The sequence below is a fragment of the Schistocerca cancellata genome, chromosome 4 (assembly GCF_023864275.1).
Source record: "Schistocerca cancellata isolate TAMUIC-IGC-003103 chromosome 4, iqSchCanc2.1, whole genome shotgun sequence".
NCBI classification, from domain to species: domain Eukaryota; kingdom Metazoa; phylum Arthropoda; class Insecta; order Orthoptera; family Acrididae; genus Schistocerca; species Schistocerca cancellata.
Genome location: NC_064629.1, coordinates 670,880,787 through 670,895,885, shown reverse-complemented (window position 1 = coordinate 670,895,885; position 15,099 = coordinate 670,880,787). Strand labels below are relative to the sequence as shown.

The window sequence follows — 15,099 nt, the reverse complement described above, 5'->3', positions numbered from 1 at the left end:
CAAACACACAGCTGGTATGGGCTAGAGAAATGGTTGCAAAAGGAGCATACGACCTGACCACGATGTTGTGGAGATTGGTATTAAGTGACACTAGATGTACTCCTCAGTTCTGTTTTGGAAGGATCAGCAGTACCAGGATTGGATGTGATGCTCGGGAAAAAGTAGTTTTGTACTGGGCTGGTGGGGTAGTTAAGTCCAATGAAGGCTGAGGTTAGAATGGTGGTGTATTGATGTAAAGAGTCTGCATCTGAACAAATATGCTTGCCTCAAGTGCCGAGGCTGTATGGGAGGAAACATTTGTCATAGAAAGGATGACAACTGTCAGAATGTAAGTACTGTTTTTGTTAGTAGGTTTAATGTGAACAGAAGGTTTTAGCTGACCCTCGGTGAGCATGGGGTTAACATCAAGGAAATGGCATGGGATTTGGATAGGACTGTGTGGAGTTTATTTTGGAGAAGGTATTTGGAGAGTTCAGAAATTTTAACAGGTCACCTCACCATGAGTCCATTTGGCAAAGATGTCATAAATGTATCTAAACCAAACCCAGATCCTATAAAAGCCCTCTCCAAGCAACCTATGAAAAGGCATAGGAAGGAGCCATCCTGTTTCCCATGGCTATGTCCCTGATCTGTTTGTATGCCTGGCCCTCAAAGGTAAAGTAGTTGTTTGTAAGTGTAAAGTTGATTAAGGTGGTCAGGAAGGATGCCAGGTTTAGAATCGGGTGGGTGCTGGTTGAGGTAATGTTCAGCAGCAGACTGTTTGGCTTTCTACTTTGGTGTGACTACTACCAAGTTATCAGTTAAGATGGATGGGCATAGACAGAGCATGTATACTGGCAACAAACAATATCCTGTTGCAGAACATGCTCTACAACATGAGAGTTGTGACCTTGGTGCGTGTTTCACCACTCGTGCCATCTGGATTCTTCCCTCTCACATTGGCTTCTCAGAGCTCTGCAGGTGGGAACTAGTGTTATAACATGTCCTTGGTTCTTCACACACATCTGACCTTAATTTATGTTACTTTCTTTGGTCTCAGCATTTCCTCTCTGTGACTATTCATTTCTTCATTCCTTTTTAATTTTCCATATCTATCATTTCCTGACCTGTCTACTCCTCCCTGCCCCCCCTCCCCCTCCACCACTACCTCATATAATGCATTTAGATTTCCACTCTTATTAACTCCCACATGTTGTTTTGTCAGTAATCTCTGTCTTGTTTATCACCCTATCTGTTGTAAACCCTTGTCGCCAGTTTTGTAAAGGCCTCGTCGATACTGCTGTGGACGCTGAGTTGCCACTGTTGTTATGGTAGGCTGAGTTTGTGAGTTCGTGATATGGCGTCTGGTGCAGTACACCACTAAGATAATTTCTCCGTGCCACTCTCACACAGCTGTGCCCCATGTCAGGTAACAGGATAGGAGAATGAAGGTTATACAACACTCCAACAAATTTGTAACTAAGTCACACAAATGAGTTAAAAAAGTTTACTTACCTTTGTGACTTGTTGAATAGTGAAGTCTTCAACACTGCATGTAATATAACACAAAAAAGGCCCTCAATGGCTAAGTACAAATAATCATAGGTAAACTTCACAGTATATAGCAAATGCAATTTACAACTATCTGATCACTTCTAAGAACTCGCTAAATGACATTTCCTGTCTGTCAGCCCTTGGGTGATGATCTGTAACCAAGTGGGCGAGAGCTGCTCTTCTACCTTCTGTTGTCACCCAATCATTGGCGGTTTGTACTCGGCCACCAATTGGCCAAGGTGAAGCCGATATCTTCATTGTCAGCGCTGCCCGTGGCGCCGCTGGAATTCACACAAATGGCGAGTCTCTATGGCACTGGCACCAGCTCGCACCTTTGCGCTTGTGGTGCTTTTTCCCTGGCTGTGTCTTGTTTGGATGACACAGCACTATGTTCCACCCTTAAGCTCTCAGATTTTCAAATCTCGTGCAGGGCAGCCCCTAACAATCCGTCTTTCCTACTCATCCCATCCTACAACTCTCGCCTGACCTGTGGTTCTGGTTTACTTTTCCCATAATTCTGCCCATTTCCTAAACCTCGCCAGTCCTCACCCTTCCTCCTTCCCCTTCAACCCTTCTGCCAGAAGAAAAGCCACTGGCTTCAAAAGCTTGCACATTTCCTAACATTTTTATAAGAGTTTTCTCTTGCTGTTGCTTCGTGAGTAGATTTTTTATCTATCCAATTATATTCTCTCTTTAGTTGTACATTGTTAAAACACTGAGAGCAATTTGGATGCTGCAACTGTCAATGTTTTAACAGTTTGCATCTGAAGACTGAATAAGTATTACGTCAACTGGAAATGGGTGAAAGACTGATACAAGTATTGGCATGAATAAGAATATGTAAAAATATGACTGGTTGCTGCACTTCTTAAAATAAAGTAATCCACAGCCATGGAGCTCAACAACCAATGAAATGGATAAGTTATAGCATATTTTTATTTTGTAGTAGACGAAGCACAGCAGTAATGTATTTTTTTTTTTTTTTTTAATGCATGACACAGAACAGTTTTAATACTTATATATAACTACCGGTTGTGGTATTGTTCCATCTCCTTCATATTTGTATCAGCCATAAAAAGCAAAACCAATTACAGAAAAAAATGCAAACATACATTGTTTACTTAAAGACTGTGTAGAAACTAATATTTGAAAAAGATTAATATTACTTCATATGTCATAACAATTTTGCACATGGAAAACCACATAAGCTGTATGTTCACATGATGTGGAGATGTTCTAAATTTTCTGTTCCGTGTACTTTGTATGTTTTGAAATTAATTTACAGTGTCGTTGTAACAGTTTTCATTCTATAATTATGTATGTTATAGCAGGTGTGGGATAGCTGTGGGAAATCTGGTGCAAAACACGAGCCATTCTTGCAGGACAGGATAGGTTCGTGTCTGCCTGTGAGAGCAGTAGGATCCATAGATGGTTTGTGAGACAGTGGAGATATGTGGTAAAGTGTCAGTCAGACCAGCTGTGCACATACACACAGTCCTTTATTTGATCATTCAGTTTGACTCCTCCATGAACATGAACAAGTGTTTAATTATTCCCTCTGGTTAATAAAGTCATTGCAGTGCATTCTCTCCTTCACATACTGTTTCCCACAGCATGGCAGCTACCTTAATGGCCAGTGTTGCAGAGATGTGAGCTGTTTACTCAGTGGAATGTTGAGCTGGTGTACCGACTCAGCAGTGGTGATACAGACGTGATACAAAGCTTCATATCTCTGCAGTGTGGAGCAATGCCAGCCAGGATCATCTCCTTTCTTTACGGCAGGCTGGGGCATCCCACTGGCACATTGATGGTGTTGACGATGGTTGACCGTGAACCAGTGATGAGAGAGCAGGACCGGCACCTAGTGGAGTGCTGACCACCTGGGCTGGGCAGAAAAGTGACAGTCATTGATTTGCAACCCAGTGGCAGCAGAGCTACGGTGATGGGTCCAATTGACACAGACTGTCACATAGTGCCTAGTTGGCCAAACGCACTGGTTTGGCTGTGATTAAATACTACTTTTTCCTGCTGATTTCTGCTGTTTACATTGGTTAATGTGACATGCTGAATTGTCTGGAATGTGCCAGTTACCACCAGCTGTTGTAATTGGGCTGCAGTACTCCTGCCGCATGTGTCACACGTTGGTGGCAAGTGCGGTCTGTAGTCATAGAGGCATTGTGACGTTGCTGACACCATGTTACCCTCGCCAACTGCAACGGATTTGGCAGTGGCTTGGTTTTGTCATGGCATTCCTCTGCTGGTTCCAAGTCTCATTTATATCCTTTAAAGAGCCCAAGAATATTGTGAAATCGACTATATGAAGTTAGCTTGAGGTACATCTCTGCTTCATTGACTGCTTGTATTAACCATTGTCGATACCTATTATGTACGTGTGTTTACTACATGACAGTTGTTATCTACTATTCTAATGGTTCATACTCTTTTTGCATTAAAGCACTCACTACCAATCTGTACATCCATAACTCTGAAGATTTTGTATGTAATATGTGGTTTTCCATGACATAAATTATTATGGCATGTGAGGTAATATTGTCTTTCATAAATAATGAAATTTTGGGTGCACATGTGTCTAGGTAAATTGCCAGATCACAGGTCAATGTAAGTGCAAGATAAGCCATTGCAAATGCGAAGTGCTGGTACACTAAAAACTGTTGTAACTGCCAGAATGTTGAATGCAAGCATGCAAATGTGCATGCATTGTGTTGTACAGGTGCTGAATGTCAGTTTGTCAGATGGTGTTGTGCGCTTGTTGCACATGGCCAGTTAATACAGGGGTGGTTAATGCTATTTGTGGATGATGCTGGAGTTGCCATTCAATGGTGTTGCACATGTGCTCGATTGGAGACAGATCTGGTGATCAAGCAGGCCAAGGCAACATGTCAACAGTCTGTAGAGCATGTTGATTTCAGCAGAGATATGTGGATGAGGTGTTATCCTGTTTTAAAACACCCCCTGGAGTGCTGTTCACGAAAGACAGCACAACACGTAGAACCACCAGATTGACATACAGTTTTGCAGTCAGGGTGCATGGGGTAATCATGAAAGTGCCCCTACTTTCATACAAAATTGTACCCCAGACCATAACCCCAGGTGTAGGTCAACTATGTCTAGTGTGCAGACAGGTTGGTTGCAGGCCCTCAACTGGCCTTGTCCTAACCGACACACAGCCATCACTGGCATCAAGGCAGAACCAACTATCACTAGAAAACACAACAGACCTCCACCCTGCCCTCCAATGAGGTTTCACTTGACACCACTGTAGTAGCAAAGGGTGGTGGTTTGGGGTGAGTGGAATGCATGCTGCAGTGGGTCTGGCTCAGTGCTTTCCTTGAAGGTACTGATTTGTAACAGTTCATTGTGTTACTGTGGTGCCAACTGATGCTCAAGTTGCTGCTGCAGATGCAGTATGATTGCACTAGAGCCATAGGCCGAACACGATGCTCTTCCCTCTCGGTAGTGCCACATGGCTGTCTGGAGCCCGGTTGTCTTGTGACCGTACATTCTCACCGTTCCTGCTGCCAGCAAATGTGTACAGTGGCTACATTGCTGTCAAGTCTTTCTGCAGCATCACAGAAGGAACATCCAGTTTCTTGTAGCCCTATTACACAACATCGTTCAAACTCAGTGAGTTGTTGATAATGGCATCTTTGTCACCTCAAAGGCATTCTTGACTGACATGAACTCACCATGTCCAATGTTAAAGGTAACTAATGCTCACAACTGTTACAGCATGTATTTAAAGCAAACCTGATTTGCATCCCCATAGTGGTACTAGACAGCGCAACAGTGCCACTCTTGTGTGACTGGCACGGAATATGAATACACATCATCTTTCAGATGTAGACACACACCTACCAGTTTTTGTTTGTGTTGCACAACTCCTTGGCATTGAGATTTTTTTCCATCAGTGTGTATCCATATTTTTCTGTAGTTGGTTTTGCTCTGTTTTGGTTGATACAGATATGAGAAGATGGTACAATACTGAAACCAGTATTAATAAAGAAGTGTTAATACAGCTCTGTGTCATGCATTTCAAAGAAATATACATTTGTTTCTAGTGAATATGAAGCAAGTTTTCTGCTGTTTTATATTCACTTTATTGTTTCGCAAACCTGCTACTTCAAATGCTCTCTTTACATTTTACTCACACTTATCATATTTTGTATTTTATTTTATGCCTAAGTGGCTGTTTCTAGTAGTCAAATGATCTGGAGAGATTGCTTTGTCATTATTGTGCATACATTACTGTGGTGTTTCAGGGCTGATCAAAAACTGAGCCTTGTAGCAAATCCTGGACAACTTTTAAAACCTGCACAAACTGAGTCAATGTCCTGTGAATATCTGTCTCTCGACGCAATGGAAAGATGGATAATATGTAAGTAATATTTAGGAGCAATATTTGAATAAAAGCAAACCATTTGTGTGTGTGAGAGAGGAGGAGGAGGAGGAGGAGGAGGAGGAGAAGACAAAAAGGAACAAAAGGAACACCTCTCTGCATTCCTTGTTCTTTCTGATGTGGCTTCTATATCAGTTTGAAACTGAAAATCATTACATACTACAGTTCCAATGTAATCTGTGCTCTAACATTGTATGTAGTGTCCTTATTTTGAGAGTCTGTTTAATTTTATTGTTAGCAGTGATAAAGAGAAATTAGTTTCATTACTTTCCTGATCATGGAAAATACAGAGGAAGGAAACAATATGAAAATCATTCAGGAGTCGGAGTAAGTTCAAATCCTCATCGTATGATTTGCCTTGCACAGGCCATGATTTTACACTTCATTGGCTGTTTGTAATATTCAACTGTGATGCAGAAATTTAGATGTCATCATTCACATCTCATCTGGAAAGGCAACTGTGGAAGATAAATGAGAATTTGGCCATGTGAGCCAACTATGTGTCTGCTGCGTAAAAATCATTCTGTATGTGCTACCATGTCACATTGTTGAATGACATGCTTTGGTATTCTGGGCAATAGTGTAGGGCAATATTTCCAGAATTCTTTTAATCCATACATTGTAGTAGCCTGTTATCTTAGAACTGTCTGCTATGTATACTGTGAGACCGACAACATAAGTTTTTGACATCAAACATGTTAATGTGTATTTGTGGTGGTCTATGGCTGTCATGTTGACAGTGAAATTGGTCTCATGTTCATACTGCACTTAATAGCCGGTGGCTGCTTTTCTGAAAACTGATTATAATATGGACTGTGTTGTAATTATTCTAATGCTGTGGGGGACCTGATACATTGTGGGAAGATTGGTATATCTGATTGATTCATATATGGTAAATTCATTTTCTCCCCAAAGGCTGTTGTACCTGTGAAAAAGACTATGAAATTCAATATTTAAATGCATTCGCCTTGCTTATAGTGTCCTTATGAAATGAAGAATGTATGACATCTATATACTTTAAACAAAATACCACTTCTTATTGGTGTAGCCTGAAAATAAGTAACATTGACTTTGGACAGAGATTCTGTTGAAATCGAGTTTAATATCATAAGTATTTGATTTTGTATACTGAACAAGAAACTTTGTGATAAATAATAATACTTTCCTTTCCCCAAAACATCAATTTATGATACTACTTTTTGAGTTCTACTAATCTGGAGACTTGCCTTTGTCTGCTACGTAATGAACAGAATTGAGCCCACTACCATCAACTCCGATGTTGTCCAGTGGACATTATACCAAGTCACTTCTTGCAAGAGATGCTGTAAGACCATGCAGAAAAGGAATTACCAGGAAGTGTTGATTGAGATGATGATGGATGAAATGATTTGATTATGATACTGCATAAGTTTTGTCTCCATGGATTGCTGTTGGAAACATTCGTGACATGTTGCAGCTTTAGCAGCCAACGCACGGGTGGCTGCATCTAATATAAGTTAGCACACTGGTACATTTCCAGTGTCATTTATTCTGATTTATAACCCATTTAGACTATTTCTTGGAGGTGGGTTTGATTGGAATTAGTATTTAGTTCAGTTTGAATTGCAGAAGACATTCAAAAAATAGTACACCCTTTAAAAATTCAGCCTTTATTTCAGTTTCTCAATTGCACTTTTATTTTTACGATGACTAGTTTTGATCAATATTTGACCGTCTTCAGATCTATGTATATACTTAAGCAAACTGTCCTATCCATACAGAAGTACACATCACAATATCACACGTAAAATCTCCCAACAATGCTGAATGGTGATAGTTCGTTGCTTGTGGAACTACATAGATCTGAAGATGATCAAATATTGATCAAAATTATATGCTAAAATAAAGGGTAAATTTTAAATTTCAACACAGTTGCGAAATCTCCTGTGATGAATTTTTCAACAACAATGAAAATAATAGGCCCTCTTTAAAGATGTCTTAATTTGCAATGTAACTATACAGGTGTGTGTGTGTGTGTGTGTGTGTGTGTGTGTGTGTGTGTGTGTGTGCGTGCGTGCGTGAAGTTCTCTGTCTCATTTATGTGCCTTTTGATGATGCAACATGCCTACTATTTGGTGAGTTGTTACCTCTACTCGTATTGTTTACATTCCATCAGGACTTTCCATTTCTGTAGTAGATGTCTTAATTCTGCTAGTCTTAAAAGCTTCCTTAAAACATTTGTAAAATGCTAATTTTGTGTTTTTGACACCAGCTCCTATGCTGTTTGTGCCCAATTCTAAAAGAAAATACCATTTTTTGTGTATGTGTTTGTTTTATTTTTATTTTTTTTCTATGGTGGCATAATAGCTGTAATGAAGTGCCATGATATGATATTGTGGTTATGTTAGGTATTTGTAATTGTTGAGCTGCTTGTGTCTTTATAGATTTTGCAGCAATTATTCCCTCACAATTGGTGTTTACCCTGAGATAATAGTCACTGTCTTCACTTAAGTCATTGAAGCAGCTGAATGGGTTGAAAATAAATAAATCACCAGGTCCTGATGGGATTCCAATTCGGTTTTACAGAGAGTGCTGTATTGCATTGGCTCCTTACGTAGCTTGCATTTATCGCGAATCTCTTGCCCAACGTAAAGTCCCGAGTGACTGGAAAAAAGTGCAGGTGACACCTGTATATAAGAAGGGTAGAAGGACAGATCCTCAAAATTACAGACCAATATCCTTAACATCGGTTTGTTGCAGGATTCTCGAACATATTCTCAGTTCGAATATAATGAATTTCCTTGAGACAGAAAGTTGCCGTCCATGCATCAGCACGGCTTTAGAAAGCATCTCTCCTGCAAAATGCAACTCACCCTTTTTTCACATGATATCTTGCGAACCATGGATGAAGGTTATCAGACGGATGCCATATTCCTTGACTTCCGGAAAGCGTTTGACTCGGTGCCCCACTGCAGACTCCTAACTAAGGTACAAGCATATGGGATTGGTTCCCAAGTATGTGAGTGGTTCGAAGATTTCTTAAGTAATAGAACCCAGTATGTTGTCCTTGATGGTGAGTGTTCATCGGAGGTGAGGGTATCATCTGGAGTGCCCCAGGGAAGTGTGGTAGGTCCACTGTTGTTTTATATCTACATAAATGATCTTTTGGATAGGGTGGATAGCAATGTGTGGCTGTTTGCTGATGATGCTGTGGTGTACAGGAAGGTGTCGTCGTTGAGTGACTGTAGGAGGATACAAGATGACTTGGACAGGATTTGTGATTGGTGTAAAGAATGGCAGATAACTCTAAATATAGATAAATGTAAATTAATGCAGATGAATAGGAAAAAGAATCCCGTAATGTTTGAATACTCCATTAGTAGTGTAGTGCTTGACACAGTCACATCGATTAAATATTTGGGTGTAACGTTGCAGAGCGATATGAAGTGGGACAAGCATGTAATGGCAGTTGTGGGGAAGGCGGATAGTCCTCTTCGGTTCATTGGTAGAATTTTGGAAAGATGTGGTTCATCTGTAAAGGAGACCGCTTATAAAACACTAATAAGACCTATTCTTGAGTACTGCTCGAGTGTTTGGGACCCCTATCAGGTCGGATTGAGGGAGGACATAGAAGCAATTCAGAGGCAGGCTGCTAGACTTGTTACTGGTAGGTTCGATCATCACGCGAGTGTTACGGAAAGGCTTCAGGAACTCGGATGGGAGTCTCTGGAGGAAAGGAGGCATCCTTTTCGTGAATTGCTTCTGAGGAAATTTAGAGAACCAGTATTTGAGGCTGAGGCTGACTGCAGTACAATTTTACTTCTGCCAACTTATATTTCGCAGAAAGACCACAAAGATAAGATAAGAGAGATTAGGGCTCGTACAGAGGCATATAGGCAGTCATTTTTCCCTTGTTCTGTTTGGGAGTAGAACAGGGAGAGACGATGCTAGTTGTGGTACGAGGTACCCTCTGCCACGCACCGTATGGTGGATTGCGGAGTATGTATGTAGATGTAGATGTAGATGTACCATGTGCTTGTCCCTCCTCCTTTTGCTTACTCATTATCCATTTTGTGTTTCAATTCTGGAAGGTTCTAAGTTATTCTCTTAATCAATTTTATACATAAATATGCTTATAACTTACAGTATGCCATGTCCAATGTGATAAAACCTTAGACACAGCTCTCAAGTGCAGCATTATGCTATTAATAACCAGAAAAGTATTTGTTATCATTACAGAGTTCAAACAGAATTTTAAAGTCGAAACAGAATTTGAGAATGTCAGTCCATCTCTCAACAGTGTAAAACTGTCAGTTGCAGGGGTAAGAATTAACATAATTGCATTGCCTAATTCTTATGCCTCTGAAGCAATTATTGTTTTTAAGGCAAGAATCAGATATTGAATTCCTGTGCCTGATTCTTGTTTTACAGTAACTATTTGCTATTACTGAGTCTTTATTTTATACATTTCATGGTCAGTGCCTATTATTTACTGACTGAAATGAAATTTTGAGTTATTTTATAAATAAATTGGTTTACTTTGTGACTTCGACAGACAGCATTAAAATAGGAAATAAGAGAAATGCTGTCATGTGTTATACAAACATCTATGTTGGCTTCTTGTGTAACCATTACAGCTGATTTAATAACAGGTGGATGTAGTGAAGAAACGTGCATATTAGTGTGTGACTGTTGACATATATACCTGTCTTGGTTCTTATTTTGTTGCTGGCAATAATTGTCAGTTTTCGTAGCTGGTGACTTCATAATGTGAAGTTTCTAAAAAGTGACTGCTGCTCAAATTGTAGGTTGCATACAGGTAGTCAAACATAAAGCAAACTGAAATTCCATGTGATTCTGATATTGCAGTCATAGAGTCAGTTGTTTCAGTTAGCAGTGTAACTCATACTAATTTTCTTCACTAGGATATGTCAGTATTTGTAAAAAGTAATAATTATAGACTCTAAGAGTTTACTTAAAGTTGAAATCTACAGCCAAGTTCAGGCTCTTGATATGTGCCAAGCTACATGTATTTCTATACTACAGAGTTACAATGTCAAGTTTTGTGTTCTATGATGTGGAGTAATGGAATAGATAATAAACACACTTCTTCAGTAAAATGTTGTATAAAACATGTGTCACTGAGACAGTGAATTTGTAACATCATAACATGTATAAATTGCTTCCTATTATTTAGAAGTGGATTTATAGATGTTAAATTGGCACATAATGTGTCAGTGATTCAAGCCTAGTGTTGTAGTGGCATGCTAATTTATATCGTACAATTCTATATCAATTCGTCATTTACTAAAGTTGTGTTACCATTGCTTTTATTTGTTGCGAGTCTGCTATGGTCAGTAGCATTACCAGCCTAAGGGGGATTCCACCAAGAGGTTTTATGTGACCTCTAGGACAATAATGCTAAGTGAAATGGCCTACCGAGTGAGGGGGAGCAGTGGTTAGCGCACAGGACTGACATTCTGAAGGACCCACATCCTGCCATCCTGATTTAGGTTTTCCACGATTTCCCTAAATCGAATCAGGCAAATGCCAGGACGGTTCCTTTGAAAGGACATGGGCAATTTCCTTCCTCATCCTTTCCTAATCTGAGCTTGTGCTTTGTCTCTAATGACCTCATTCGTTATTGACGGGACGTTAAACACTAATTTCCTCCTCCTCCTGAACTTGCCTGGACCCTCATGGGAATCCTGTACCGGGGGCAAATACATGATGGTACATCCACAAGAACTGTGGCTGAGACTTGCTCAGAGATGGCTCAGGAAGATTTGCTAAATGTTGAATTCTTTTACGGCTGTTGATAGTTACAAGAACATTGTACATGCACAGCGCCCTCTCCCTGGGGTACTTCTGTGTACTTGGTGAACACTGTTCCCTAGACAGATTATGCAGCAAGATATCCTAATGGAGAACAGTGCCCCTAAAATTACTGTAGAGAAAGTGTAACATATGTTACGACCATGGTGCACTTGTTGCACAATGTGTTGTGCAGAAAACATGGTGTTGGAGTACAAACCGCCGCCTAGCAGCTGCATTACCTCAGTATGCCCTATGTTCTTTTGCTACTGAAGTTGCTACCCTGTGCTGTGGTATCAAATTCTGTGGCACACATACAGTTAGACATGTCTATACTTCTGTAGCTGTAGTGAATATTAACTTCAGATTTAGTTCTTAGTTCTATATTAGTAGCTGTACGATACGAGTAGAGCTGTGCTGTCAGTCTTAATGCGTATTTTACATTGTTAGTTCCGTAGTTTGCTGTACACTGAATCATTTCATTTTATAGCACTGTTTCATATTATGAGGATGAAAATATTTGGTTTTAGTGTTCTTTTCACCTCTGAAACTTCAAATAAGTGGCAGAGATTGCTACATACCAAATATGTATTGGGAGTAGTAGTTTGTTGTGACAGAGATTAAAACTTTGTTTTTTATTCTTCAAAATATGTAATGTAAGGATAAAGTGAAGTAAATATGTTTATGTTAGTGAATTCAAACAAATGTAGGTTAATAATAATTAATATTCATTTGAGTTACATTAAGCAAGAAATGCAAAATCAAAAGTATAAAAAAAAGTATAAAAAACAAACTCCAATGTTGATTGTTTGTGTATAACTGAATGACCATCATGAATACATTTCTGTTAACAAAAACAGCAAATTCAAATAACATTGTTTCAGAGGAAACAATAGTTTACAAAATTTACGAACTGGAATGAGCAGGTTTAATGATGCTTTACAAAGGTACAAAGGCCGGAAGAAGATTTCACATTTTGTTGCAGAGATGACACTGATATCAATGATTTGTGTGGGTGTTGTCAGGGTGGGTGTAGGAGGGAGGAGAAGACACATGTTGTGCAGTAACATGACTCATGTGAACTTGATCTGGGAAATACACTGGTGTCCAAAATTAAAGCAACAAACCACTATTTCCCTACCTTGTGTCTAATTCACGATATAATTATAGAAACTGTCAACAGATATTCATACCTAGTCTGCATAGAAGATGGCATTTCAGTCTGTGGAAACCGCACAAACAATGACGTCAGGCGTCTATCAAAAGGAGTAGTGTTTGCTGCATAGTCCCACATCCACATTCACTGTGTGCACAGTCACAGTTGGTGCAGTATGGCACAGAGAAGATGCCTACCAGAGTCTCTGCAGTGGAGGGTCATGAGAAGAATGGAAGCAGGACAGTCGCAGACTCATGTGGCCTGATGGCTTAACGTGAATTGTTCAGTCATTTCTCAGATGTGGTGGCAGTTTATAGAGACCAAAACTGTATCCCAAAGACCAGGGTACATGGGACATCAGGAAGAGAGGACTGTTATCTGACTGTAAGTGCACGATAGTACCGTCTTAAGGTACTGTGCAGCATCTGGCATCTGACTTCACAGCATCCACTGTATGTGTTGCATTGAGGCAAACAGTGTTGTGAAGGCCCTGACAGAGTGGCCTTTATTGCTGAAGACCTGCTCTGTGTGTGCCTCTGATGCATCTTCGCAGAGGAGAATGTCTGGAGTGGAGTTGTCAATATGCCACCTGGACTGTCGAACAGTGGACTGATGTTCTTTTCACAGGTGAGTCCTGATTTGGTCTGGAGAGTGATTCTCGACAGATTCACATCTGAACACGATGTCGAGACCCGAACATTGTGGAAAGAGACTGATATTGAGGAGGATCGCTAATGGTGTGAGCAGGCATTGTGTTGACCACTCGAACACCTCTTCATCAAATTATACGGGTGAATTGGAAAGGTTTAACTGCTGTCAGACATCATGACGAGGTCTTGGGACCTCATGTACAGGTGTTGCAAGGTGCTGTGGGCCCAGACTTTGTATTGATGGACGATAGTGCTCGACCTTGTAGAGAATAATTGGTTGATGTTTTCTTGGAAACAGAATATCCTGCATGCATTTTACGGTCTGCTGACTCTCACTATCTGAATCCCATAGGGAACGTCTGGGATGCACTAGAGAGACAGGTTGTATCATGTCAACATCCACCAACCACTCTCCAAAACTTGCGAGCAGCTGTGCAGGAAGACTGGGCATTATTACCTCAACATGGCACTGATGTCATTATCCACAGCATGCCCCATCAATGTCAGGCCTATATTGGTGCCACAGGTGGTCACACGCCATAGTGAGCACATTAACCAGTTGTCAAAATGTGTGTGCAAATCTGTTAAGTTGGAAAAAAAAAAAAAAAAAAAAACGAACAACATTTTCGTCTGCTATTATGTATGTTGCACTTGTTTACGTTTCGTATTCTTTATGTTGTTTCTACTTTGCTATCATCTGTTTATACTGTTTTGTGGCAAAATAAATGCTATCTTGCAAAATTTCCATTTGTTGCTTTTATTTTGGACACCATTGTAGTTTTGTTTATATGACTTTTTGAAGTAATCATGATATCTGAGCTATATTCAGTATGACAGAGTGGAATATACTGTGAGCATAAAATTCTTTGTTTTTAATTGTTTCTCATAAACAGAAATTCACACAAAGCAAGTGATTATCAGAAGTCTGCTGATTTGTCTTGAACAGTTAAGAAGTAAGTGACAAGTTTAAATGTGGCCTTATTTCTCTTCAAGACAGTCAACATGTAGGATCTCCCAACACTGCCATCTCTGATGAACACATCAAGAAGTTGTAGAGCATAATTAGTGATGAAAAGTGCGTGAAATAATAGGTGCTTATTAATATGAGAAGAGACAGTACAGTTCATTTTACACAAAGAGTTAAGAGAAAGCTTTGTGCAAGACTGGTGTTGCAGTCATTGAATACTGACCAATATAAAATGTGAAAATGACATCCTCTGTAATGGTCGGACCATTTAAACAGGATCCAACAGGTTTTGTGTTCCAGTTAGTTGCTATGAACTATATGTAGGTCACAACAGAAAAGTAGCAGCAGTCAAACTAGTTGACGAAGCAAGTGAGCCTGTAAAAGAAAAGGTAAAGGTTAATTCATCTGATGGAAAGGATGGTCATTGTTTTCTGTGATGTGAAAGGATTTCTTCCTAATGATTACCTAGCAAAGGTTAAAGTGACAACTGATGAGTGCTATGCAAATCTATTGGGCTAGCTAAAGTAGAGTCACATGGTATTGTTGGCTGAGAGCCACAGCTGCGCAGTTAGAAAGGGTTTCC

At 39.9% G+C, this 15,099-nt stretch overlaps 1 protein-coding gene across 4 annotated transcripts in view; it reads left to right on the top strand.

The window, feature by feature from the left end:
* Window positions 1–15,099, top strand: part of LOC126183445 (membrane-associated protein Hem) — a 176,888-nt gene that overhangs the window by 29,584 nt on the left and 132,205 nt on the right. For all 4 annotated transcript variants that reach the window (XM_049925436.1, XM_049925434.1, XM_049925435.1 and 1 more), the window contains exon 6: window positions 5,814–5,929. In XM_049925436.1, coding sequence (XP_049781393.1) covers window positions 5,814–5,929 — 116 coding nt within the window. The remainder of the gene's footprint in view (window positions 1–5,813; window positions 5,930–15,099) is intronic.